Source organism: Solanum stenotomum, chromosome 2, assembly GCF_019186545.1.
Source record: "Solanum stenotomum isolate F172 chromosome 2, ASM1918654v1, whole genome shotgun sequence".
In the NCBI taxonomy this organism is placed as follows: domain Eukaryota; kingdom Viridiplantae; phylum Streptophyta; class Magnoliopsida; order Solanales; family Solanaceae; genus Solanum; species Solanum stenotomum.
Genome location: NC_064283.1, coordinates 51,076,676 through 51,102,480, shown reverse-complemented (window position 1 = coordinate 51,102,480; position 25,805 = coordinate 51,076,676). Strand labels below are relative to the sequence as shown.

General features: G+C 38.4%; 1 protein-coding gene across 1 annotated transcript; it reads right to left on the bottom strand.

Annotated features, from left to right (window-relative positions):
- Positions 1 to 21,471: 21,471 nt before the first annotated feature.
- Positions 21,472 to 23,082, bottom strand: LOC125856074 (uncharacterized). The gene is made up of 2 exons (XM_049535658.1): positions 22,926 to 23,082; positions 21,472 to 22,190 (listed from the first exon to the last, which is right to left on the bottom strand). The coding sequence occupies exons 1-2, from the start codon at positions 23,080 to 23,082 to the stop codon at positions 21,472 to 21,474; spliced, it is 876 nt and encodes a 291-aa protein (XP_049391615.1).
- Between the last annotated feature and the right edge of the window lie 2,723 nt (positions 23,083 to 25,805).

The window sequence follows — 25,805 nt, the reverse complement described above, 5'->3', positions numbered from 1 at the left end:
AACATTAAATAAGGCGTTGTTTAGGAGGCACCCCTTTTTATTGCTTTAAGTTACTTTGATGAAATAATAGTGTGTTGATTGCGCAGATGAAAGTGTGGAAGTTGATTAGCAATTGCCGATTGGTTCGGCAACCTTGACGCACTCCACTGTTTGATTCAACCCAGTTTGGGATTGGGTTTGTAAAACTCGGCAGGACTCAACAAAATTATTGGCGAGTCGCTGAGTATATCGGCGATTCCGATGCAGACAGCCGTTTGGATCTTCATCTCGACTAAAGGTTCTGTAAAACTCGGTGAGATAAGTGAACACTCTGCGAATCGCCAAGAGATTCGGCGATCGAGACTAATGTCACCCAATGAACAAGAACTGGACAGTTTTTCAGCTAAAGGTTTAAAAAGTTCTAACTTCATTCTCTTTCCATCACTTTTCCACCTCTACAAACTCACACCTGCACTTTAGTTTTATTTTTCTTGCACTTTCGGAGTATTTTGGTTAGTTGATTTGTGTGCGGGATTGGATTACTTTGCTTCCTAGCGTTTCAATAACCATTTGAGCAGCGCAAAAGGTTAGTTTCTCAAACTCCGTGATTGTGTTGTCAAAATTGTACTCATTTGCAAATGTTATGATGAAATCTGTTGAACCTCATTGATTGGATTGAATTGTTTATGTGTTGATTTGTCTGCGATAACCTTGCCTAAACTGCCTTAATTGTTAAAACCTTATTTTCTAATGCATTGAGTAGCGTTACTGCATGATAGGTGGTATTCGTACGTTATGGATCTTGGTCAAATTTGTGCTATTTGTGCTTAAATTTTGTTTCCACGGGTTGTAGGGTAGATTTTGAGAAGTTGGGTCAAAAGTAGGCACGTTGGGTCATTCGACAAGCTGTGACAAGCTCACTGAACCACTATGTGGTTCTCCTAAGTGTCCCATCTCGTCCTTATTATCATGCTTTATTTGTTATGGTTGCTGTAACTTTCGATGAGAAGGACGGGATTGCCAAGTGCACTCGGTGACTCGCCGAATGTTATCTTAATCGCCCTTTGTCTACACCCCTAACCCTTCTTGACTGTCACCTTCGGCGACAAACTGAATAGACTGACCATCTACCTGCAACTGAATATCTCTGCTTAGTTTGTCAAAAACGTTCTAACTTTATCTAAAGATTTTGCATAAAAGGCTAAATCCAAAGTTGCAGGAAGAGACGTGCCACCCCGACACATAAGAGCACGAAATTTCAGGAGAGATGTAGAAAAGTCAAACAAGACCAAAGCAAAGAGCAAGAGCAAGGAAGCCAGTTCCTGTAGGAGGATTCCCATTGACCCTAATGTCCTTTCGTGGACCCGAGGATTCATCAATGTGGTGCATGCCTTTGGAGAAGCTAATGATTTGGATAATATGGTTAAGGTTAANGTCAAACAAGACCAAAGCAAAGAGCAAGAGCAAGGAAGCCAATTCCTGTAGGAGGATTCCCATTGACCCTAATGTCCTTTCGTGGACCCGAGGATTCATCAATGTGGTACATGCCTTTGGAGCAGCTAATGATTTGGATAATATGGTTAAGGCTAATCTCGCTGCAGCAGCTGAAGCAGAGAACCAGAGTCAGAATGATGATACTCAGAGCACTAATGCCCAGACAAATGGAGCGACTGCTCAGATAGGATCCCCTCTTTACCTCCCTCTCTATCTTTCTTTATTCTAGATTTTGAATATTTTGTTACTTGCATTTGAGGACAAACACATTTCTTTTGTGGTGGGGTAAGGCTTACCTTGTTTTCTTGTTTTGAATGATGTTTTCCGTATATATTTGGGTTGTCTGTTTTAAATTGTGTTTTTCAAACTGCTTTGTGATTGTTTGAGCTTATGGCTCCCTTTTGGGTTTAATTGAAAAACAAGAAAAGATTTTGACCCTTCCGAAAAATTTTCATTTTTTGAAAATTTTCACCACCTCTTGTGTTGAAAGTGGCTGTTCTTGTACAAATTCGAGTCTCAGTTTCACTCAAATACCGATTACATGAATAGTGCTCCTAATAGAACAAACATGAATGTGTGGCTACAACGAGACCAAATGAAGTTGCATAAACAATATGTGAACTCTTTGCATCTCGTTGTGATTAGCCATGTATCAAATTGATTCTCGTGTGATGACCATAGCACACTAGCAAAAGTGTGTAGTCTTGTTTGACTTTAGTGTCGATTCCTTGTGTGATAAGCTTATTTTGAACCATGCATGAATATACCTAGAATTTTCCCTGTTAGTCTGATTGATTTAGTAAGGTGTTCTCTTGAGATGATCTTAGGCATCTTTTGGAAAGTGTGAGCCAATTTGACATATACCTCTTTTGTGGCCTACCCGTGAGCATGGGAAACTCTCTTGAACGCCCTTTGAGCCTTACCTTTCTTTGAAAGAACCTTGATGAACCCTAGACCTTACTTAATCCACTACCTATAATCCTCTTGATTTGTGGTTTAGTGAATAGCCAACTTAGGCCAAAGGGGGTATGGTGAAAAAGGAAAAGGGGAAGTCAAGAAGTGCAAGAAAAGTCTCCCTTAACCCATGGTGTTGCGGAAAAATGGAAACCCTCCATATAAAAAAAAGAATGAAAAAGAAATGTTGTGGAATAAAAGTACAAAAGAAATTGGGTTTCCAAGCAATCCATGGAGGTGAATAAAAAGATGTCTTAGAAGCACTAGAAAAAGAATTGATAATGCAAAAGAAGGGGATGCCTTGAGAATACCACATCTCATGAGGAAAAAGTCACTGAGCCTAAATGACCATACCTTTGCACTCAGCCCCATTACAAGCCTTAGAAAGACCTTTTTGTTCTTGAGTGAGCCAAACCGAAGATCAATTGGAAAATAAGGGCAAACATATGGGTGAAAACATGCATTGTGTTCCTCTTTTTGAGTATGAGCGTTGCATCTAATTCCTGATCTTAAATTGATTAGCCTATGTGTGTGAATATGGAATCATTCTTTGTGTTAGGGAATTTAGATACTTTCGTTGAGCTTGAACTTGCATTAGTAGAAAGTATTGCGAGTATGAGAATCTATGGTAATGGTGTGTCACAACTTGAATCTTTGAATACACAATTGATCTTTGCATGAGTAATTTGACTCTTGTTGTGTATGTTCATGATTTAGTCTTGTGTAGCACCATTTGAGACATCTTATTTAAACTGCTGAACTTAAGTTTTACTTGAGGACAAACAAAAGTTTAAGTTGGAGGTGTTGATGAGTCAACAAATTGGACTCATTTAGGGCTTTATTTTAATAGAAATAGTGTCCTCAAATACTTATTTTATCTTAATATCTGATGAAAACTCTTAAGTTTCAAGTATTTGAAGTTTGAGTGAAAGCATGGACAATTACGCGCAAAAAGGAACAAAAAGGCTGAAAATAACGAAGAAACTGAAGCCTAAGCTTCGCCAAGCACACTTGGCGAGTCGCCGCAAGGACATACTCCGCCCTTTGTTCCAGTACGCGAAACCCTGAAGAAAGCGAATCAAAAAGGCAATGACAGGAGCAGTCGATATGTCGCCGAACGCAGGGATATACCGCCTAATGATCCAGGACACAAACATGCTGAAGGCAAAGAACAAAAGGCGATGAACCAGAAAAAGGGTGAATCGCCGAGTTAATCGGCGATTCCGACTAATATCGTCGAATGACCCACTACAACACAAATTTCTGAATCTATAAATACTAGCTCTTGACTAGTTTTTAGGGATCCGAACATTATTGTAGTTTTTGCACTTAGAATATTTGCTTTTTCATATTTTTCTTTCAAGTTTGGAGAGGGTTTTTGGGAGACTTGAAGAAAGGAGTTCATCTTCCCAAAATTGGAAGTGGGTCTTCTCTATTCTTCTTCCTATTCTTAAATCAAGGTTTAATTTCTTGCACCCATTTGATTTTGTTAACATTTTAGGTGTAATTGCTCATTTATTCATGTATGGCTATAAACCCCAATTCTTGGGGCGTGATTTAGCAAATATGTGTTGATATTATTGTTGGGTCTTACTTGGTGATAGGTTAGATGTAGTTTAATAATGATTTCACCTAGCGGTTGTGGTTTAATCTAAAGGGTTTGTAGTTGCAAATACAAAACCACCCATGTGTTTTCGGCTGGCCCGAGAGGAAGGTCGTGAAGCCAAGACCACTAGATTGATGGCCTAAGGAGTGGGTCGACATGAGGTTCAGCCCGAGAGGGTGAACCCTAGTCCTATATCCTAATACTCAGCTCGAGAGAGTGAGTGGGATAAGTCGTAGGCTGGTCTTCATGTGGCAAGTGGGCGTCCGAGAGGAACCCATTTGAAACGGGGTAAGTTGCCTGAGAGGGAACTTATTTCCTTTTAAAGCTTAGCCTAGTCACTATTATCTTGCAAATTTCCTATCGAAAGCATGTTCCCAACAGTTTATATCAATATATATTGCGGTCACACCCCAAGAACATTTCCCCATACTTCATTTCCCTCATAGTAAAACCTCATCCTCCTCTTCCTCCTTATTTATAATCTTAGATGGAATTATCAAACCATCATTATCACGATAATAACATTAACCTTCTTCTTCTAACATCACTCCACTACTAAAAGGACGTCCGAAGAGATATCTCCCATAATCTTTTGAACTCATTACTATCTTATACTCAACACATAACTTGATTTCTCATCTTATAAACTTCCCCTTAGGTCTAAAGCTGACACTTGAAAGCTATGGACCTATTCCATCATCTCTAAACTGGTCTACATCCCCTTTTACTATAATACTCGGGATAAGTCTACCTCATGACTATCGAACTCTCCATAAGCAAGTACTAATGCCTCAATTCTTAACCAGTTCTATAACCTTTTGAACATCATGACCCTTTCAAAATAAATCATAAGCGTAGCTTAGATTTGCCACTATCTCATCATGACTAGTAACTATTTCTCTTCCTTCTATCAAGAACTCTCTACAACATTATTATTCCTTATTTGACTCATAAAGAACTCATCCCTTATGGTGACTGGGTGCATGATTGCAATAACATAATATGCCCCATCACTATCTCCCTTTCATAAATTACTGAACCTCTGCATACTTTCCTCTTAACTTAAGGGGCACTCTTTACTACTACTACTCATAATATCGTAGCTCTTGCTACCTTTTCGGGTGATAATATTACCCAAGCTCTACAACACACTTCCTCATAAGGATCTCAGCAGAAACAGGGCTTAGAGAAGAGAGTACAACTCGCTTTTATCTTGAACACATGATTCATATGAACATGAGTGCATTTTCTTGAACTCAACACTTAACTCACTCACAAGCTTCTCTCATGCCCCTCAAGAGTCTCATGGCTTCCTCAAGATTTTGCTAAAATTAACTCATCGATAAAGGACTAACTTTGCTTTTCAACCACCACTAGTATGACGGGTAGTCGAATTGATATGAGAACATGCGAGTTAGAATAAATCTCTATGACATAGCTCTATTGCACAATTTAGAGTATGAAAGAAGGGAAACTTTTCTTAAATGCCTCATTTATAGAAGTGGGGCCCTCACAACCATAAACAAGACCTTACTGACACAACTTTATACACATCCTAGGACACTTGAACTCTGTGCTCTAATACCAAGTTTTCCACGACCCGAGCCTACACCCTAGGCGTGGCCGACACTAGGGAACCATTGTTGGTCCCCAAGCAAACCGTCATAATGGCTTGCTATAAGTGGAAGACTAACCCAAGCATACAAAAGCTTAAAACTGAAATAAATCCAATAAACTCAAATACTCAACCTTTTTAAAAGTCTGTACAATACTCAAAATAAATGTAAATAAAAAAACTCCTCGACTGTGTCTATCTATGAAACCTCTACTATTAAAGAAGGATATGGGGACAAGACCCACGACATCTCAAAACTACTAACTATAAGACAAAGGTGAAGTCCTCTGGAATATAAGATGGTTCACAAAAGTTGACTGAATATCACATGACCTCAACGAAATGCCTATTGATGATCATCAATACCTATATATGCATCATGAAATGATGCAGGCCAAATGGCTCAGTACATGGAATGTACGAGCATGTAAGGGGAATTGTAAAGCATAAACATAAGTTTTTACCTTATATCAACTCAACTCAACTCAAAAAAAACATCATTCAACTCAATAATGAAAGACTCAACTATATGAAACATAGTTCAACTCTGGATACTCAAGGATCGAGCTACAATGAAAGATGCAATATATGGAAATCTTTTAAAACATTAGATAGCAACTAAGTGTATTGAAGAGTACAATAATAACTCAATTTGTATATAAAAATACAACATAACTGTGTAGGACATTTTCTAACTGACAACCATCACTATGAGCTATGTGATGATACATCGTCTAGCCCACGCTGTCAGAACTGTCCTACACTTTGCTGGTGTATAGAACCTACTACTAAGTGGATCCACTAGTCTATGTTAAAAAAAATTAAGGAATCATCTAAAATGTATGAACCTTTCTACCCACGTTGCCTACATGGTTATGGGGGCTGTCAGTTGTATGAACTTTCCCCCATATCGGTGCTCAATACTATTCCAAAAATATACTTGCTCATATGTTTTTTAAAACACAAATTTTTATGTATTTTTGAGATTATTACTCAAATAACTTTCTCTTAAAAAAATAGTCCTCAAACTGCTCAAAACTCTTTTGAAAAACTCAGTTTACTCCCATCGTAAATTTAAAAACATTTACCCTTGGGAATACTTTGTTCCCATATATCATTTTAAAGAAAATGAACTCAACTCTACTTTTCCTCAACTAAGTACTCATGTCTTCAAAACAAGTTTTAAAACAATTTGTAAAAAGACTTCTTAAAATAGGGTTCATGCTGAGTTATGGACGTGAACGAATCAATTCAAGGTTTTCAATAACCATGCATAGAACTGAATACTTGGAACTCAACAAATCCAGAACTCAAGGAGTCAAATGATACTACTCATCTCAAGAATGCTCGACTCGGAGAGTTAATGCAAAATCATGGGCATGAACTACTCAACTCAAGGACTCAATGATACTTCTCATCTCAAGACTACTCGACTAATAGGGTTCATGCGAAATTATGAGCATGAACAACTCAATTCAAGGACCTTCATAGGTAACATGTAGTAGCCCCATTATTAGGAATATAATCCCAAAATAATTAGGAACTCAATACTCAAGACTTATAACTTGAAGATACTAGTCCTCTCAAAGATACTCAATTTATGGAGTTCATGTGGAATTATGGGTATGAACGACTCGACTTATGGGTTTACATAACAATATGGAACTGATGTATACAACTCTTCTCATTCTAATACTTACTTCCTCAAAACTTAGCTCAAATCAATAATTGATCTCAAAGGATTCACAATTGAATTCAAAGACTTTCTTGAACTCTACTCTTAACTCTTTCCTGAATTCAAGAGTTCTGAATTCAAGAGTTCTGATTCATGATATGAAGGATCTCGATGATAGTGTAGACTCATAAATACATTTTCCTCATTCTCATACTCACTTCACTCTTGAAACAAGATATTAGAAATTGTAGAAGACTCCTTAAAATACTCAAAGGGACTTTCTCAAGAGACTCAAAAGAACTCTCAAGACATCACTCTTAACTCTACCTTGAATTTGAATTATGAATTCAAGGTTATGATTTATGATAGGAAAGATATCTTGGTGATTAAATGAGTTTTAGATAGTTAATAATGGGAAACGGTTGAAAAACACTATTTAGGGAGCAAGTCCGCGACGCAGAGATGAATTATAATCTTTAGTCACGAAATAATTTTTGAAACAGTGGAGGCCAAGTCCTCTCCGCGACGTAGAGAGGAAAATTCCACTTTTGAGGAATAGGTCCGCGTCGTACCTTATTTTCTACTCAATCTTTTCTTACTAGTTTTTTTACCTTGATTCACTTAGAATCAAATTGTTTCACTTAAATTCGAATACTCAACTTATTTACATGATAATCTACTCCAAACCACCCTCAATTCACTAACTTTTATTTCAAGAACTCATCAAACCCATCCTAATTCATGAATAGAAACAATACTTTCAAGAACCAAATCAAGAACTCAAATTCTTCATTTTAAAGAACGAAACTTCACTGAAAATAACATGATTGATGTGGGGGTGAACAAACCCAACACTATGAGAAACTCACATACCTCAAAGAACTATGTTCTTGGTGAAATCTTGAATTTCTTGAACGAACACTTGAAACATTGAACTTTGTTTCCTCTAGAATCTTCTCTCTAAAACCCTTAGCGCTTTTGGGGATGAATGAAACTGATTCTAATGAATTTAGACCCTTAATTGGGTGTAATTCACATTTATAATAAGTGGGGCTAAGGAAAAACCTAAAATACCCCTCCTATTTTTGGGTAACTTTCCTTAAATGGCTAGCCTGACTCGATGGTGTTAGAAAGAGGTCTCAGAGATCTTTCATTTGATATCTTATGGGTCTCATAAATCTTATTGTATTGTGGTCATTTGAAGTTGACACAAAACTTATAAGAACCTAAGATTAACTTGAATGAATTATATTTAATTATTTTTGGAACTCAATGTGCTATATCTAGTGACCTGACCTTAATACATAAAAAATTTAAATTCCTACGTAAAATCCTACTCATAACGAAGAAGGGTTCGAGTCTTAGTTCAAAAAATTTTCAGGGTGTTACAACCTCGGTCATAAAAAGAATTAATTTTAGCAAGAACCAATTTGCAAAGAGCTAAATCGAGAATTTTGCAAGTTAGTGTTAAATTATGAGTTTTGGGTCAACTTAAAACGACCATAACTTTCCGTACATGATGAGTTAGGTGGCACATTAGATATCAAATGAAAGATCTATGAGTCATCTTTCTAATGCCACTAGGCTTGCTCAATTCCAAGTTCAGATGAGGGAAATATGCATGTTTGAGTTCAACCTATTTGATTAAGGAAATTCATCCGAATTAAGGAGGGGTATTTAGGTATTTTCCTTACCCCACTAAGTTCACACATTTTGTTTTCCCATATAGGGGTATAAAATTATTGAGATCAATTTTCACAATTCAAAAGAACGCTTAGGGTTTTAGAGAGAAGTTCAAAAGGAGAAAAAGGAGAGGTTCAATCGTTCATTCAAGATTCTTGCGATCTTCGAGAAATTTTGCCAAAGATTTAATCCTTACAAAGTATGTAAGCTTCCATAGTGATGGGTTCATTCACCCTCATTCCAATCATGAGTTTCTTGAGTTAATTTCGTCCATGACAATCCATGTATTGAGGTTCTTGATGAGTTTCTTGAAGTTTCATTTTTAAATCTTTAATAATGTGATTTCACGAGTTCTTGAGGTGAATGTTATGAGTATGAGGGTTGTTTTTAGTAGATTTTCGTTTACTTATGTTAGGTATACAAATCTAAGAGAGTTTGGGAGAAATTAATTGATTCTAGGCGAATTAGGGCCAAAAATCGAAGTGGAAAATTAGTCGGTTTTTCTGGGCAGGGCCTGGTGTGAGGTTCCACCGATGCGCCGGGGGGGTAGCGCACCGTGCCATAAATGGTGCTCTGTAGTTTAGGGTTTGGTGCCCGCACCACTCAATGCGCCAGGGTCGCCTGCCCCCGTCTGTTTTTCGTTGTTCGTTCTGTCTAAGTTCTTTTAATATGTATCCTTGCTCTCTTCGTGATTATAACTATTAAAACTATATTTAATCATTGAGACATCCATATATACAAATCATAATTCTTGAATTGACATTTTTAAATTCAAGATAGAGTTAAGAGTAAGGTTCGAGGGAGTTCTTTTGAGTCAATTTGAGAAATCTTTTGAAACTTTTATAATTTGTTTTATGACTTGAGTACTTTAGTATGAGGTTGGGAAGAGTTTAATTCATGTTTATAAAATGAAAATAAGGGAACTATATATTCCCAAGAGGAAACTTTGATTTCCGAATGAGTTCATGAGGAGTTTTGAGCATTATATCTTTTAAGAGAACCTTTGATTAATAATCTCAAAGTTTGAGGATGAGGAAATGTTTTTACATATATGAGAATGAGTTATATTATTGGGAGTAGTATTGAGCACCTATATGGGGACGAGTTCAGATAACTCAAAGTCCTCATAAACCATGTATTCCAACATGGGTAAAAAGGGTCATACTTTTTAGATGATTCCTTATTGCTTTTAAAGCATAGCTTAGTGGATACACTTAGTTGAGGATTTATCATAATCTAGAAAGGTATAGGACAGTTCTGGCAGTATGGGCGAGACATTGTATAATCCCATAGCTCATAGTGATGGTTGTCGGTTTAGAGAATCTCCCAAATAAGAGTAAAAGAGTTATTATTGTATTTTTAAATACATTGAGTTATTATCTACTGTGTTAAAAGTTTTCTTTATAATGCATCTCTATTTTAGATTTTATATTAAACTGAGTTGACTATTTTTGAGTTTGAGTATTTGTGAGTATCCTTAAGTATATTTGAATTGAATTGAGGTTAGTTGAGATGAGGTTAGTATGTTCTTCCTTTTTATCAGTTCAAGCTTATGTTTGTGCTTTAGAGTTCCCCTTGCATGCTCGTACATTCCATGTACTGACACCACTTGTCTTGTATCTTATATGATGCAGATACAGGTAATTAGGGTAATCTACAGGAGCTTCGTTCACACCATATATATTTCCAGAGTTGCTTGGTGAGCGTTTTTGCTTCCAAAGGATTCTAGTTTTATTTTAAGTCTTATTAAGATGTCGTAGGTCATGTCCCGATGTCTATCATAGTTATTAGAGGTTTCATAGACAGTCGTAGTTGAAGAGTCTTTTCATATCCATTGTTGAATGTTTAAAGAGTTAGTTGCCTCTTTTTGCCAGTTGAATGTTATCTTTAAAATATTCTAAGTTATCTATTTTGAGACATTGAGTTAAATCTTTACTTTTAAAGTTCATATGATGTTGATTAAGTACTCCGCTGAGTATTGAGCCAGGCCAAGGGTTCTGTTGGTGACCAGCAATGGTTCTCGAGTACCGGCCACGTCTAGGATTTAGGCTCGGGCCGTGAAAAATATGGTATCAGAGTACAGAGTTCAAAAGTCCTAGGGTGTCTATGAAGTTGTGTCTGTAGAGTCGTAGTTACTAGTCTGAAGCGCTCCACACCAATAATTAGGAGGCTACGACATTTAGAATATATCTCACTTCTTTCATACTCTTTTTGTGCAATAGAGTTCAACTCTATAAAGGATTCTTTCTAATTCGTGCTTATGTTTATCTTTCAAATCATGCCTCCATGAAGATCTGTTTAAGGTTATCCTGCTAGGAAGAATATTGATCCCCAAGATCAAGCAGTCCACAATTCACCAAAAGTGCAACCCCAAGGATAGGTCACTAATGCTGAGTTTCGGGATGCTATTCGGATGTTGATTCAACTTGTGACCAACCAATCTGGGAAACAAAGAGGGAATTGACAGGATGTGGATGAAACATCCAAGATTCTTGACTTTTGAGGATGAATCCTCAAAATCCTCAAGACTTCATCGGTTCAGCTTTCACTGAGGATCCAGAAAAATTTATCAAAGAGTTGCAAAAAGTGTTTGTGGTAATGCATGTTGCAGATGCTGAGCATGTAGAACCAGTTTCATACCAACTCAAGGGTGTTGCTAGATTCTGGTACGACCAATGGAAGAAGAGTAGAGTTGAAGGGGCACCAATTGTGAGTTGGGATGTGTTCGAGAGTGCCTTCATGAGGCATTTCTTTCTCCATAAACTAAGAGACGCAATGGTAAAAGAATTCCTCACCCTTAAGAAGGAATCCATGAGTACAACCTCAAGTTTACTCAACTGTCCCGTTATGCTCCGTAAATGGTTGTTGATAGAAGAAGTAGGATGAGTCTGTTCATGTCTGAATTATGTAGCTTGTCAAGCAAAGAGGTTAAGACTCATATGTTGATAAGGGACATCTACATAGCAAAGCTTATGATCCATGTGCAGGAGGTTGAAGAGGACAAGCTGAGATATAGAGAAAAGTTTTGGAATAAGAAGGGTAAGACAATGAGAAATGAGTCTGGGCAGCAAAAGAGCAATGTTAACCGGTCATATTTTCAACAAAAGCCAAATGGACTTGCTCCATCATCTGCTAGTGCACCTGCACCAAAGAACAGAGGTGAATTTAGAAATCATAATTCGCAGAACATCAAATCTAGACCTGCTCAGTCTCAAGGTAATGTGGAACAATGGGCCAACTGGACTCTTGCATGTGCTAAGTGTGGTACCCCCAGGAGCGTGTCGTGATGGATCCACGGGTTGTTTCAACTTTGGTCAGACATGTCACTTCATGAGAGAGTGCCCTAAGAACATGTAGGGTACTGGTAATGGGGGAAATAGTGTCTAATATTCTTCTGATTTGAACCTAGAGGAGATACTTCAGGGACAGGCGGAGGAGGAAACCGTCTGTATGCTATTACGAGTCACAAAGAGTAAGAGAATTCACCTGATGTTGTCACTGGTATGATCAATGTCTTTATTTTTGATATATATACATTGCTTGATCCAAGTGCGAGTCTATATTTTATAACTCCATATATTGCTATGAATCTTTATATTCTTCTCGAGCAACTTCTTAAGCCTTTCACTGTTTCCACACTTGTTGGTGAGTCTATTCTAGCTAAGAGAGTTCATCATGATTGTACCATTTCTGTCAATCACAAGTACACCATGGCTGACTTAGTTAAGTTAGATATGGTGGAATTTGATGTTAATTTAGGTATGGACTAGCTTTATGCTTGTTATGCCTCAGCTAATTGTAGAACTCGAGTAGTTAAGTTTCAGTTTCCTAATGATCCAGCTATTGAGTGGAGGAGTAGTTTAGTTGTGCCTAAGGGTCGTTTTATTTCATACCTTAAAGCCAAAAACTTAGCTTTCAAGGGGTGTATCTATCACTTAGTCCGAGTTAATGACTCTAGTGTTGAAACACCACTTATTCGGTCAGTTCCAGTTTCTAGAGGCCTTTCCAGATGATCTTCCGGGAGTCCCTCCTGAGAGAGAAATAGACTTAGGTATAGATATTCTTCCTGATACTTGACCTATTTCTATTTCTTCATATAGAATGGCTCCAGGTGAGTTGAAAGAGTTAATAGAGTATTTGAAAGACCTCCTCGATAAAGGTTTTATTCGACCCAGTATCTCACCTTGGGGCGCTCCGGTTTTATTTGTGAGGAAGAAAAATGGTTCTCTTAGGATGTGTATTAGTTACCGCCAATTAAACAAAGTTACTATAAATAATAAGTATCCCCTTCCATAAATTGATGACCTCTTCGATTAACTTTAGGGTGCCACTTGTTTATCTAAGATAGACCTCAGATCTGGCTATCATTAGTTGAGAGTAAGATAGAGTGATATTCCAAAGACTGCACTCAGGACCTGCTATGGTCATTATGAGTTTCTTGCCATGTCTTTGGTTTGACTAAAGGTCCTGCAGCGTGCATGGATCTTAGGAACAGAGTGTTTAAGCCTAATCTTTATATATTTGTCATTGTATTCATTGATGAAATTCTAATTTATTCAAGGAATGAGGATGATCATGCTAGTCATCTCAGAGTAGTTCTACAAACTCTCAAGGATAGAGTGTTGTATGCTGAATTTTCCAAGTGCGAATTTTAGCTTGAGTCACTGGCATTCTTAGGCCACATTGTATATTTTGGGAGTAGTATTGAGCATTGATATGGGGGAGAGTACAGACAACTCACATCCCCCATAAACTATGTAGCCAACGTCGGTATAAAGGGTTATAATTTTTAGATGATTCCTTCTTGCTTTTTAGCATAAACTAGTGGATCCACTTAGTTAGTAGGTCCTATACCCGGACAAACTATAGGACAGTTCTGGAAGCGCGGGCTAGACGTTGTATCATCACATAGCTCATAGTGATGGTTGTCGATTAGAGAATCTCCTACAGAGATACTTTATATTTTTATATACAATTAGAGTTATTATTGTATTTTCATACAATTGAATTATTATTGTATTTTTGTATACAACTAAGTTATTGTCTATTGTTTTTAAAGCTTTCCAGCTATTGCATCTTTTATTGTTGTTGAGTATCTTGAGTTTGAGTTGAGTATCTTGAGTCAGATTTGAGTATCTTATTATTCAGTTGAGCCCTATTTTTCTGAGTTGAGTTGAACTATGTTTTACTAAGTTGAGTATCTTATTTCTGAGTTGAGTATCTTATTGCTGAGTTGAGTATCTTATTGTTGAGTTGATCCCTATTTCTCTGAGTTGAGGGGAACTATGTTTCATTGAGATGAGTTGAGTTGAGAAGAGGTAAGTATGTTTCTTTTCCATCAGTTCAAGCTTATGTTTATGATTTCGAATTCCCCTTACATTCTCGTACATTCAATGTACTGACCTCATTTTGCGTGCATCATTTTATGATGCAGATACATGTATTCAGGGTCATCAGTAGAAGCTTCATTGATGCCACTTGCAGTTCCAGTTAGCTTTGGTGAGCCTTCTTATATTCCAGAGGATTTCACCTTTACCTTACAGTTAGTAGCTTTGAGATGTTGTGGGTTTTGTTCCGATAACTTTCTGTAATAGTATAGGCTTCATAGATAGACAAAATTGAGTAGTTTCAATATGTATCTTCTTTGAGTTATTTTTACAAACTCTGAGTTCATCTATTGAGTATTGTTGATAATATTTTAAAGTTGAGTATTTGAGTTATTGAATTTATTTTAGTTTTATGCTTTTGTATGCTTGAGTTATTCTTTCACTTGTAGTGAGCCAGGATGAGGGTTCGCTTGGGGACTAGCAAGTTCTCGAATGTTGGCCACGTCCATGGTGTAGACTCGGGTCGTGACAGGAAGTCTTTCAGAAAGTTTGGGTTCGAAGGTAAATTTGAGTACTACTTTCCATCCTCAAACTGATGATCAAGCAGAGCGCACAATTCACACTTTAGAGGATATGTTGAGGGCGTGTGTGATCAATTTCTAGTGTAATTGGGATGATCACTTACCTGTAATAGAGTTTTGAGAATCAGTAGCCAATCAGAATTTCGTTTGAATTAGTCGTAGCTAAAAACATTTGCGATAGAATACATAGTATATTAAAGGGGATGACATAGAAGTGTCAAATATCAAAAGGGGTTTTGTAACAAGTGACAAAATAGCAAAATAAACAAGAAAATCAAGTATGGGGAAGGTTCATGGGATGTGACCGCAATACAAGTAGAGATAAATCGTTGGGTACATGCTTTCAATAGGAAATTTGCAAGACAATAGTGACTAGGCTAAGATTTAAATGGAAATAAGTTCCCTCTTGGGCAACTTACCCCGTTTCAAATGCGTTCCTCTCAGAGACACATTTGCCGCATGAAGACCAGCCTACGTCTTACCTCACTCACTCTCTCGAGCTGAGTGTTAGGATATGGGACTAGGGTTCAATCCCTCTCGGGCAAGCTGAAAACACATGGATGGCTTTGTATTTGCAACTACAAACCTTTTAGATTAAACCACAACCACTAGGTGAAATCAACATTAAAATAGATCTAACATCTCAGCAAGCAAGACCCAACAAGAATATCAACCCAAATTTGCTAAATCACACCCCAAGAATGGAGTTTTTTAAGCCACACATCAAGAAATAAGAAATTATACCTAACATGATAAATAAATCAACTGGGTATAAGAAATTAAACATAGAATTAAGCTACGAAAGAAGAATAAAGAAGACCCACTTCCAACTTGGGAAAGATGAACTCCTTTATTCAAGTCTCCACAAAACCCTCTCCAAACATGAGAGAAAAATATAGAAAAATACTATAGACTAATAACAATTTTAACTCGAAAATGTTCCCCGCAAGACTACAACTCTAACTAACATTTATAGTTTTCACAGATTGTGTTGCGGAGGATCGTTCGGCGACATTAGTCGAGATTGCTGCTGAACTCGACGATCCGCCCTTTAATAAGCTCATCGACTTCAGTGTCTTGCCTTCAGCATCTCATATTCTGAATCATTGGGCGGTACAGTACTACTTCATGGAACTAATCGACGACTCGCCGACTGCTCCTTTCCTCGCCGACTGCTCCTTTCCTCGCCTTTTGATCCACTTCCTTCAAGGCTTTGCGTACTAGAACAAAGGGCAATGCATGTCAATTCGGCGACTCGTCAACTTGGACTTGGCGATCCACATGCTTTCATTTCTTGTTCTTTTCAGGGCTTTTTGCTCCATTTTGCGCCTAAGTGACCATGCTTCCAATAAAACTTCAAATACTTGAAACTTAAGCATTTTAATCAAGTATTGAGATAAAAAAAAAGCATTCGAGGACACAAGACTAAATCATGAATGCACACAACAAGACTCAATTTCCTTATGCAAGGATCACTTGTGTACTCAAAGATTCAAATTGTGAAACACCATTACCAAAGATTATTATGCTCGCAATACTTGCTAGTTGTGAAATTTCAAGCTCAACAAAAGTATCTAAATGCCCTCACGTAAAGAATGATTCCATATTCATACAAAGATATGAGTCAATTTGAAGATCATGAATCAGATACAACGCTCACACTCAAAAAGAGGAACACAATGCATGTTTTCACCCATATGTTTGCCCTCATTTTCCAATTGAATTTCAATTCGGCTTACTCAAGATCAAAAAGATCTTTCTAAGACTTGTAATGGGGCTGAGTGCAAAGGTATGGTCATTTAGGCTCAATGACTTTTTCCTCATGAGTTGTGGCATTCTCAAGGCATTCCCTTCTTTTCCTTTATCGATTCTTTTTCTAGTGCTTCTAAGTCACCTTTTTTATTCTCCTCCATGGATTGCTTGAAATCCGGTTCCCTTCGTACTTTATTCCACATTTTTTTTATTTGAATTGAATTGAGGGGGTTCCATTTTTATGCAATACTATGGGTTAATGGGGACTTTTCTTGCACTTCTTGACTTCCCCTTTTCTCTTGTCACCACACCCCCAACTTATGCTTTTGGCCTAAGGTGACTATTCGCTAAATCACAACTCAAGAGGATTGTAGGTAGTGGTTCAAGTAAGGTCTAGGGTTCATCAAGGTTCTTCCAAAGAAAGGTAAGGCTCAAAGGGTGTTCAAAAGAGTTTCACACGCTCACTGGTAGGCCACAAAAGAGGTATATGTCAAATTTGGCTCACACTCTTTAAAGTTGCCTAAGATCATATCAAGAGGACACCTTTCTAAATCAATCAGACTAACAGGGCAAATTCTAGGTTTATTCATGCAAGTTTCAAAGCAAGCTAATCACACAAGGCATTGACACATAAGTCAAACAAGACTACACACTTTCGCTAGTGTGCAACGGTCATTACGAGAAAATCAATTTGATAAATGGTTAGTCACAATGAGATGCAAAGAGTGCACATATTGTCTATGTAACTTAATTTTGCCTCATTGTAGCCATGCATTCATGTTTGTTCAATTGGGAGCACTATTCAAGTCATTGCTATTGATCAAAACTGAGACTTAAATTTTTTTTGCAAAAGAACAGCCACTTTCAACACAAGAGGTGGCGAAATTTTTTCGAAAGGATCAAAATTATTTTCAATTAGATCAACAGGAGCCACAAGCTCAAACATCCACAGAAACGCAGTATTTAAAACACAAGTTTAAGCAGACAACCCAAATATATACAGAACAAAACATGAATGTCAACACAAAAGGTGTGGGCCTCACCCCACCACAAATAAAAGCAGTTGTCCTCAAATGCGAATAATAAGGGTTAGATAGGAATCGATAAAGTAAACCACTTGACCCAGAGATATTCAGATCAACTAGTTGCAAATGAGGTTAGATTTCTCAAAATAACTCGGGGTGTAGAAAGACCAACCTTGTGTAAAGATGCTCGGCTTCCATGAAATCCACAACTGAGCACAATTTAGCAACGCGAATACTCTAATAATACATGAAATATAAAACTAGCGTGCAAGTGTAAGTTAGGGCATATGAAAAGGTGAGGTAAGCAGTAAATCGAATACTTTGAAACCTTTGCTTGGAGAACTTTCCAGTTATCGCCTATTTAGTGACACTAATTATACTGGCATGTTCAGTCGGCGGCACGCCAGATATTTAACTTCCTCTTGAAAGATTATAGGACCTCTGGTTGTAGGTGAGTCCGAACAGCGGTTTGCATTATGCTCGCCTACAGGGTCAGCAATTCACCGCTAATTTTTTTTTAAAGTGCGCCGAGTTTTACAAACTCCAATCCTAGACGGGGAGAGTTCAAATGGTGGTTAATAGTGCGATTGCCGAACTAGTCCGCGGGTCGCCAAAGATATCCTGAGCTTTGCCGATTCTTTTTGCGTGTCACTGAATGGATTTGTAGTGCGCCTATTTGCACTGTTCGTTCACTATCCATGTTTCTATCTACACAATCGACACATTATTATTTTATCAAAAAGATATAATTGGTAATAACTTGGGTTGCCTCCCAATAAGCGCCTTATTTAACGTCGTCGCTCGACGTAGGAATACTCTCAAGCATCCTCCAAAAACAATTCTTTAACTAAAGCGATTTCCTGGCAGTCCCCAAGATATAACTTCAAACGTTGTCCGTTAACTTTAAATGAGGATCCCTCTTTACCTTCAACTTTTATGGCACCATTGGTGAACACTTGTGTCACTCTGAAAGGCCCAGACCATTTGGATTTTAGCTTCCCTGGGAATAGCTTTAATCGCGAGTTTTACAATAATACCCAATCTCCCACATTGAATTCCCTCTGGACTATCTGTGTGTCATGCCATATCTTCATTTTCTCTTTATAAATGGAAGAACTATTGTAAGATCTGAGCCTAAATTCATCTATTTCATTCAACTGGTCTAACATCTCCCTTGAAGCCTTTGTCCAATCTAGATTCAAAGCTTTCAATGCCCATAAGGCTTTGTGTTCTAGCTCAACATGTAAATGGCATGATTTACCAAAAACTAGCTGATATGGGGACATTCCTATAGGTGTCTTATAAGCAGTCTGATATTCCCACAGGGCGTCGTCAAGCTTTCTAGACCAATCGGTTCTACTACCGTTTACTGTCTTGGATAGAATGATTTTAATCTCACGATTTGACACCTCAACTTGTCCACTCGTTTGGGGCTGATATGGAGTGGCGACCTTGTGTTTTACTCCACTGGAAAACCACTTATTGCAAAAATACGATCCTCCATCACTAATGATTGCTCTTGGAGTGCCAAACCGTGCAAAGATGTAGCGTTTTAAAAATTGTACAATGCTTCTTCCTTCATTATTCGAGAGTGCAACAGCCTCCACCCATTTGGATACATAGTCCACACCTACTAAGATATACTTCTTTCCAAATGAGCTGACAAATGGGCCCATGAAATCGATTCCCCACACATCAAATAGTTTGATTTCCAAAATAGGTGTAAGGGGTAACTCGTGCCTTCTTGACACTCCGCCTTGCTGCTGACATTGAGGCGTCTCTTTGCAAAATCGTGGGCATCTTTGTAAAGAGAAGGCCAATAATAACCACTTTGGAGAATCATAGCTGCGGTACGGTTTCCACTATGATGACCCTCGACTGGTGATGTGTGGCAGGCATGGAGTATCTCTGTTGATTCTTTTTCCGAAACACACTTTCTTATGATATGATCAACACATTCCCAAAATAAGTATGGCTCGTCCCAAAAGTATTTTTTAACATCAAATAGGAACCTCTTTCATTGGTAAGAGTTTAACTCATCAGGAATCAACCCAAATACGATGTAGTTTGCAAAGTCAGCATACCATGGCACGTGTGTGAGTGACAGTGCGAATATATGCTCGTCTAGGAATGAGTCATTTATTTCCTTTTCCTACTGAGTACCTGCTTTACTCTCTAACTGTGATAGGTGATCTGCAACTTGATTCTCGCAACCTTTTCGATCTTTTACCTCAAAATTGAATTCTTGCAAGAGTAGCACCCATCTTATCAATCTTGGCTTCACATCCTTTTTTTCCCATGAGGTATCGAGGTGCTGCATGGTCTGCATGAACAACTACTTTAGTACCTAGCAAGTATGCCGAAACTTTTCGAAAGCATAGACCACTGCTAGCAACTCTTGTTCAGTGACTGTATAATTTCGCTAGGCACTATTTAAAGTCTTGCTTGCGTAATAAATTGGGTGAAATAGTTTGGTACGCTTTTGTCCCAATACTTCACCGAATGCCATCCCACTCGCATCACACATTACTTCAAATGTTTCTGACCAATTGGGGCTGATGATAATTGGTGTGGATATCAATTTCTCCTTGAAGCATTTAAATGTTGCCATACAAGCGTCATCAAAGTAGAATTTCACTTCCTTCTCTAAGAGTTTGCATAGAGGTTGTGCAATCTTTGAGAAATCCTTAATGAATCTCCTATTGAAACCTGCATGGCCCAAGAAACTGTGAATGCCCTTTACTGAGATCGGTGGTGGTAGCTTCTCAATAACCTCAATTTTTGCTTTGTCAACTTCCAGCCCTTGTTGCAACACTTTATGCCCAAGGACAATGCCTTCTTTCACCATGAAATGGCATTTCTCCCAATTTAGGACTAGATTAATTTCCACACATCTTTGTAGCACACGCTCTAAATGTGTTAAGCATTCTTCAAATGTGTCCCCCACGATTGAGAAATCATCCATGAAGACTTCCATAGAGTCCTCAACCATATTTGCAAAGATGGACAACATGCATCATTGAAAAGTTGCCGGTGCATTACAAAGTTCGAATGGCATCCTTTTGAATGCAAAGGTCCTGTAAAGGCATGTGAAAGTGGTTTATTCTTGATCTTCTGGTGCAATAGATATCTGGTTGTATCCGGAGTATCCATACAAAAAACAATACCACCCTCTCTCTGATAACCTGTCAAGTATCTCGTCCATAAAGGGCATTGAAAAATGGCCCTTTGCAATCCATGAATTTAGCTTTCGATAATCCATGCACACCCTCCTTCCCGTTATAGGTCTAGTCGGCACAAGCTCTCCTTTAGTATTTGGGACCACTGTTATGCCACCTTTTTTGGTACGCATTGCACTAGGCTAACCCATTTGTTGTCTGAAGTCGGATAGATTTCTCCTGCATCAAGCCACTTGATGATTTCCTTTTTTCCTACCTCTTGCATCGGAGGGTTCAACCTTCGCTGATGCTCCACACTGGGTTTGCGTTCACTGTCCAGCTGAATCTTATGGGCATAGATACTGGGAGGGATGCCCACGATATCAGCTATGGTCCATCCGGTCGCTTTTATGTGCCTCTGTAGTACTTCAACAAGCACTTTTACCTACCCTTCACTCTAATTTGCTGCAATAATCACTAGCAGAGTGTTGTTAGTCCCCAAGAAAACATACTTGAGATGGGATGGGAGTACTTTCAGTTCCAGAGTTGGCAGCTCTTCAATTTACGGATTTGCAGGGGGGTTGTCTCAGTTTTTTAGGTCGATATCCAACTTAATTAGATTTCATGCATATGCTCCTAACACTGTTAGGGCTGCGATCATTTCATCATATTCCTGAATTTCCAATTCGTCATGATTTGCAAGTATTGACTCAAGAGGCTCATTCTTGCGCAACAGATGGCTCACACTTGCCACCGCCTCATCTATAACATCTTCAGCAGACACTACATGGATATCACTTGGTTGTTTCATGGATTTGTAGATGTTGAAAGTTACCTCATCGTCATTTGCATGGAATTTCAACTTGCCGCTTTCAACATCTACTAATGCTCTGCCGGTTGCTAAGAATGGCCTTCCCAAAATAATGGGGACCTCAACATCAATGTCACGGTCTAAAATCACAAAGTTAGCTGGAAATATGAACCGATCTACTTTGACCAAGATATCATAGAAGATTCCAATAGGATGTTTGATCGATCGATCTGCCATGAGAAGTCTCATTGTAGTTGCCTTTGGTTCTCCCAATCCAAGTTGCTTGTATATGGCGTATGGCATCAAGTTGATGCTTGCTCCTAGGTCACATAAAGCCTTGGCAAATTGGAGCATTCCAATAGTACACGGGATGGTGAAAGCACCAGGGTCTTCTCTTTTAGTGATTAACTCCTTTGTCATGATCGCACTGCAACTATGAAGCGATTCAATCGTTTCATAATCCAAGATCCTCTTCTTGGTTACTAGCTCTTTCACAAATTTAGCATACCCTGGCATCTCCAGCAATGCTCCTACCAAAGGAAGGCTAATGGACAACTTCTTGAACACAGACAAGAATATTTTAAACTTTTCATCTTCATTCTTCTTTTTCAATGCTGGGGAAAAGGTGGAGGTATTTTGGGTAAGGGTTGTATTATTTTTGGAGTGCTGATTCATTCCTTCTTGTGCTTTCTTGCCGAGGTTTTGATGATCGGTAATTTATGCTTCTTCCCTACCCTGATTTTCCTCACGTTCTTCTCCTTTATTACCTATCGCTACCTTCCCGCTATGGGTAATTACAGCTTGCTCTCTTTCCTCATTTTCCTTTGGCATCTTGGTTGTTATTTGGGCGGATAGGAGATTCAATTTACCTTCAGCATCTTGATGGCATTAGCATGAGAGTTCACTTTACTATTTAGTGAATAAAAATCATCTCTCATTCCTTTTAGAAAATCATCAGAGCCTTCAACTTTCTCAAGAATTCATGTTAGTAGATCATTCACCCTAGGGCTGCTGTCACTCTCCCTTGATGTCGGGTTGTCACTCAATTGAGTTTGGTATTCTTCATGATCGTTATGCTCAGTCCACTCTTGGAAATATCGTCTAGGTCTTTCACCTCTAGGGTGGTTCCAACCTTGATTTCTAACCCGCGGTTGATAGTGCGGGTGGAAACCTACCTCATTCCTTCTGTGGTTCCAACCTTGATTCCCTCCCAATTTCAAGTTATCGGGAAAAGAACCCCCTCTCGTGAAACACTTCGCAGTTGCCTTTCATGTGCTCTTGTAAATCTTCCATGTGAGACAACATCTTTTTGATGTTTTCATTCCTCTCTTTTTCTTTATCGAGTTGCTCTTGCGTCAGCTTGAAACACAGAGGGGAAACTTGATCTTCTTTAGTGTACGAAGCTTGATTTACTCTCGCCATACCATCTAGGAGAAATGAGGCCACCTCAAAGGGCTATAGCATTATGCCGCCTTGAACCAATTGATCAACTATCCCTTTGTTGACTGAATCAAGACTTCGGTAAATATATTGGAGTAACAACTCACTTGGCAGCCCATCTGTTGGGAATTTTCATAGAGACCTTTTATATCTAATCCATAACTCGTGAATTGGTTCACTCGCTTTTTGTTTAAAATTCTGAATGTTGTCCCTCAGCTTCATCATTTTTGACGGGGGAATGAATATATTGTGGAAAGTTGTGACTAATTCTTTCCATGATGTGATAAAACTTTTGGGAAGCTCAGACAACCACGTAGTGTCTGCTCCTGTCAGTGACAATGGGAATAAGCGAAGCCTGATGGCTTCTTGCGACCAGTTTTTGAATGACAACGGAGCACATACGTCCAAGAAGCTTTGGATATAATCATGTGAGTCTTCATGATCCAATCCTCTGTATAGGCCCCTTGAATGTATGAGATGTAGTGTTGTGCTAGTGCCTTCAAAATTTCCATTTCTGCCACCCTGCGGCAAGCGAATTGTACCTATCCCACCCAATGGAGTGGGATCATAAACACTATTAACATCGTCAACGTCATCTCGGTGTAAGTCAATATTCACTGGGTTGTTTGTGTGGCAACCGTCCCCCACGTTCTCACTCATAATTTCTATTTTCAACACAAACAAGCGAAGCAAAGCTAAAAATTAAGTTAGTAAACTACAAATGAGAACAAAAATTCTACTAAGCTAAAAAAAATCTCAAATAACACCACTCCCCGGCAGCGGCGCCATTTTGATGGTTATCAAGACCAACGACACTATCCTACGGTATGAGTGTCTACGATCGCCGATAATATAGTAACCCAACCAAGGGTTGGTGTCGTGTCCCAAGAGAGCTGTTTTGAGAATTAGTAGCCAATTAGAATTTCATTTGAATTAGTCATAGCTAAAAACATTTTCAATAAAATACATAGTAAATTAAAGGGGGTGACACAGAAGTGTCAAATATCAAAAGGGATTTTGTAACAAGTGATAAAACAGTAAAATAAACAAGAAAATCAAGTATAGGGAAGGTTCTTGGGATGTGACCACAATACAGGTTAAGATAAATCGTTGGTACATGCTTTTAATAGGAAATTTGAAAGACAATAGTGACTAGGCTAAGCTTTAAATGGAAATAAGTTCCCTCTCGGGCAACTTACCCCATTTTAAATGCGCTCCTCTCGAACACCCATTTGCCGCATGAAGACCAGCCTACTCCTTAACCCACTCACTCTCTCGAGCTGAGTGTTAGGATATGGGACTAGGGTTCACCCTCTCGGACTAAACCTCATGTCGACCCACTCCTTAGGCCATCAGTCTAGTGGTTTTGGTTTCGCAATCTCCCTCTCAGGCAAGCCAAAAACACATGGGTGGCTTTGTGTTTGCAACTACAAACCCTTTAGATTAAACCACAACCACTAGGGAAAATAACCATTAAAATACATCTGACCTATCAGCAAGCAAGACCCAATAAGAATATCAACCCATATTTGCTAAATCACACCCCAAAAATAGGGTTTTTTTTAGTCACACATCAAGAAATAAGAAATTATACCTAACATGGTAATGAAATCAACTGGGTATAAGAAATTAAATCTTGAATTAAGTTGTAGAAGAAGAATAAAGAAGACCTACTTCCAACTTGGGGAAGATGAACTCCTTTCTTCAAGTCTCTACAAAACCCTCTCCAAACATGAGAGAAAAACACAAAAAAATACTATATACTGATAATAATTTTTACTCTAAACTGTTCCCCACAAGACTACAGATCTAACTAGTATTTATAGTTGTCATAAATTGTGCTGCGGAGGATCGTTCGGCGACATTAGTCGAGATCATCGATGAACTCGGCGATCCGCCCTTTAATCAGCTCATCGCCTTCAGTGTCTTGCCTTCAGCATCCTCATATTCTGGATCATTGGGCGGTACAGTAATACTTCGCGGAACTAATTAGTGACTCACCAACTGCTCCTTTCCTCACCTTTTGATCCACTTCCTTCAAGGCTTCGCGTACTAGAAAAAAGGGTGGAGCATGTCAATTCGACGACTCGCCAACTTGGAATTGGCGATCCACAGACTTTCATTTCTTGTTCTTTTCAGCCCTTTTTGCTCCGTTTTGCGCCTAAGAGTCCATGCTTCCAGTAAAACTTCAAATACCTGAAACTTAAGCATTTTAATCAGGTATTGAGATAAATCAAGCATTCAAGGATACTATTTCTATTAAAATAAAGCCCTAAATGAGTCCAATTTGTGGACTCATCAATGGGTTGAGGAAATTATTATGTATTTCCATTTGTTGGGACTAGTCCTGGAAAAGTTTGTAACATGGGGTGAGTGGCAATATTTTTAGTACCTTTAAATATTAGTTAAACATCCGAAATAATCTCTCTACCTCATAGTGGTAAGCTTTGCGTACAATCTTCTCTCCCCAAACATCACTGGGTATGTATGTTGTTGTTCCATAAAAGGTCGTCGTTCAACATGTGTGAATTTCGATACAGAAGGATCCAGAAAATAAAATGATGGACCAAAAACTTGACAATTTTCAGAATTTGGTTGTGTTAGCCATGTAGCAATACCAAAATAAACTTAAGTTGAAGAAATTGAATGAAACAAGGCTGCAATTTATTACTCTTGCTTCAGCTCCAAAATTTGCCTTCTTTATC

Coding starts and splice junctions, on each gene's coding strand:
- LOC125856074 (XM_049535658.1), bottom strand. CDS start 23,082: ATGGCGAGAGTAAATCAAGCTTCGTACACTAAAGAAGATCAAGTTTCC. Junction 22,191..22,925: donor TTTACAAGAGCACATGAAAG/GCAACTGCGAAG, acceptor TTCCTTTGGTAG/GAGCATTGCTGGAGATGCCA.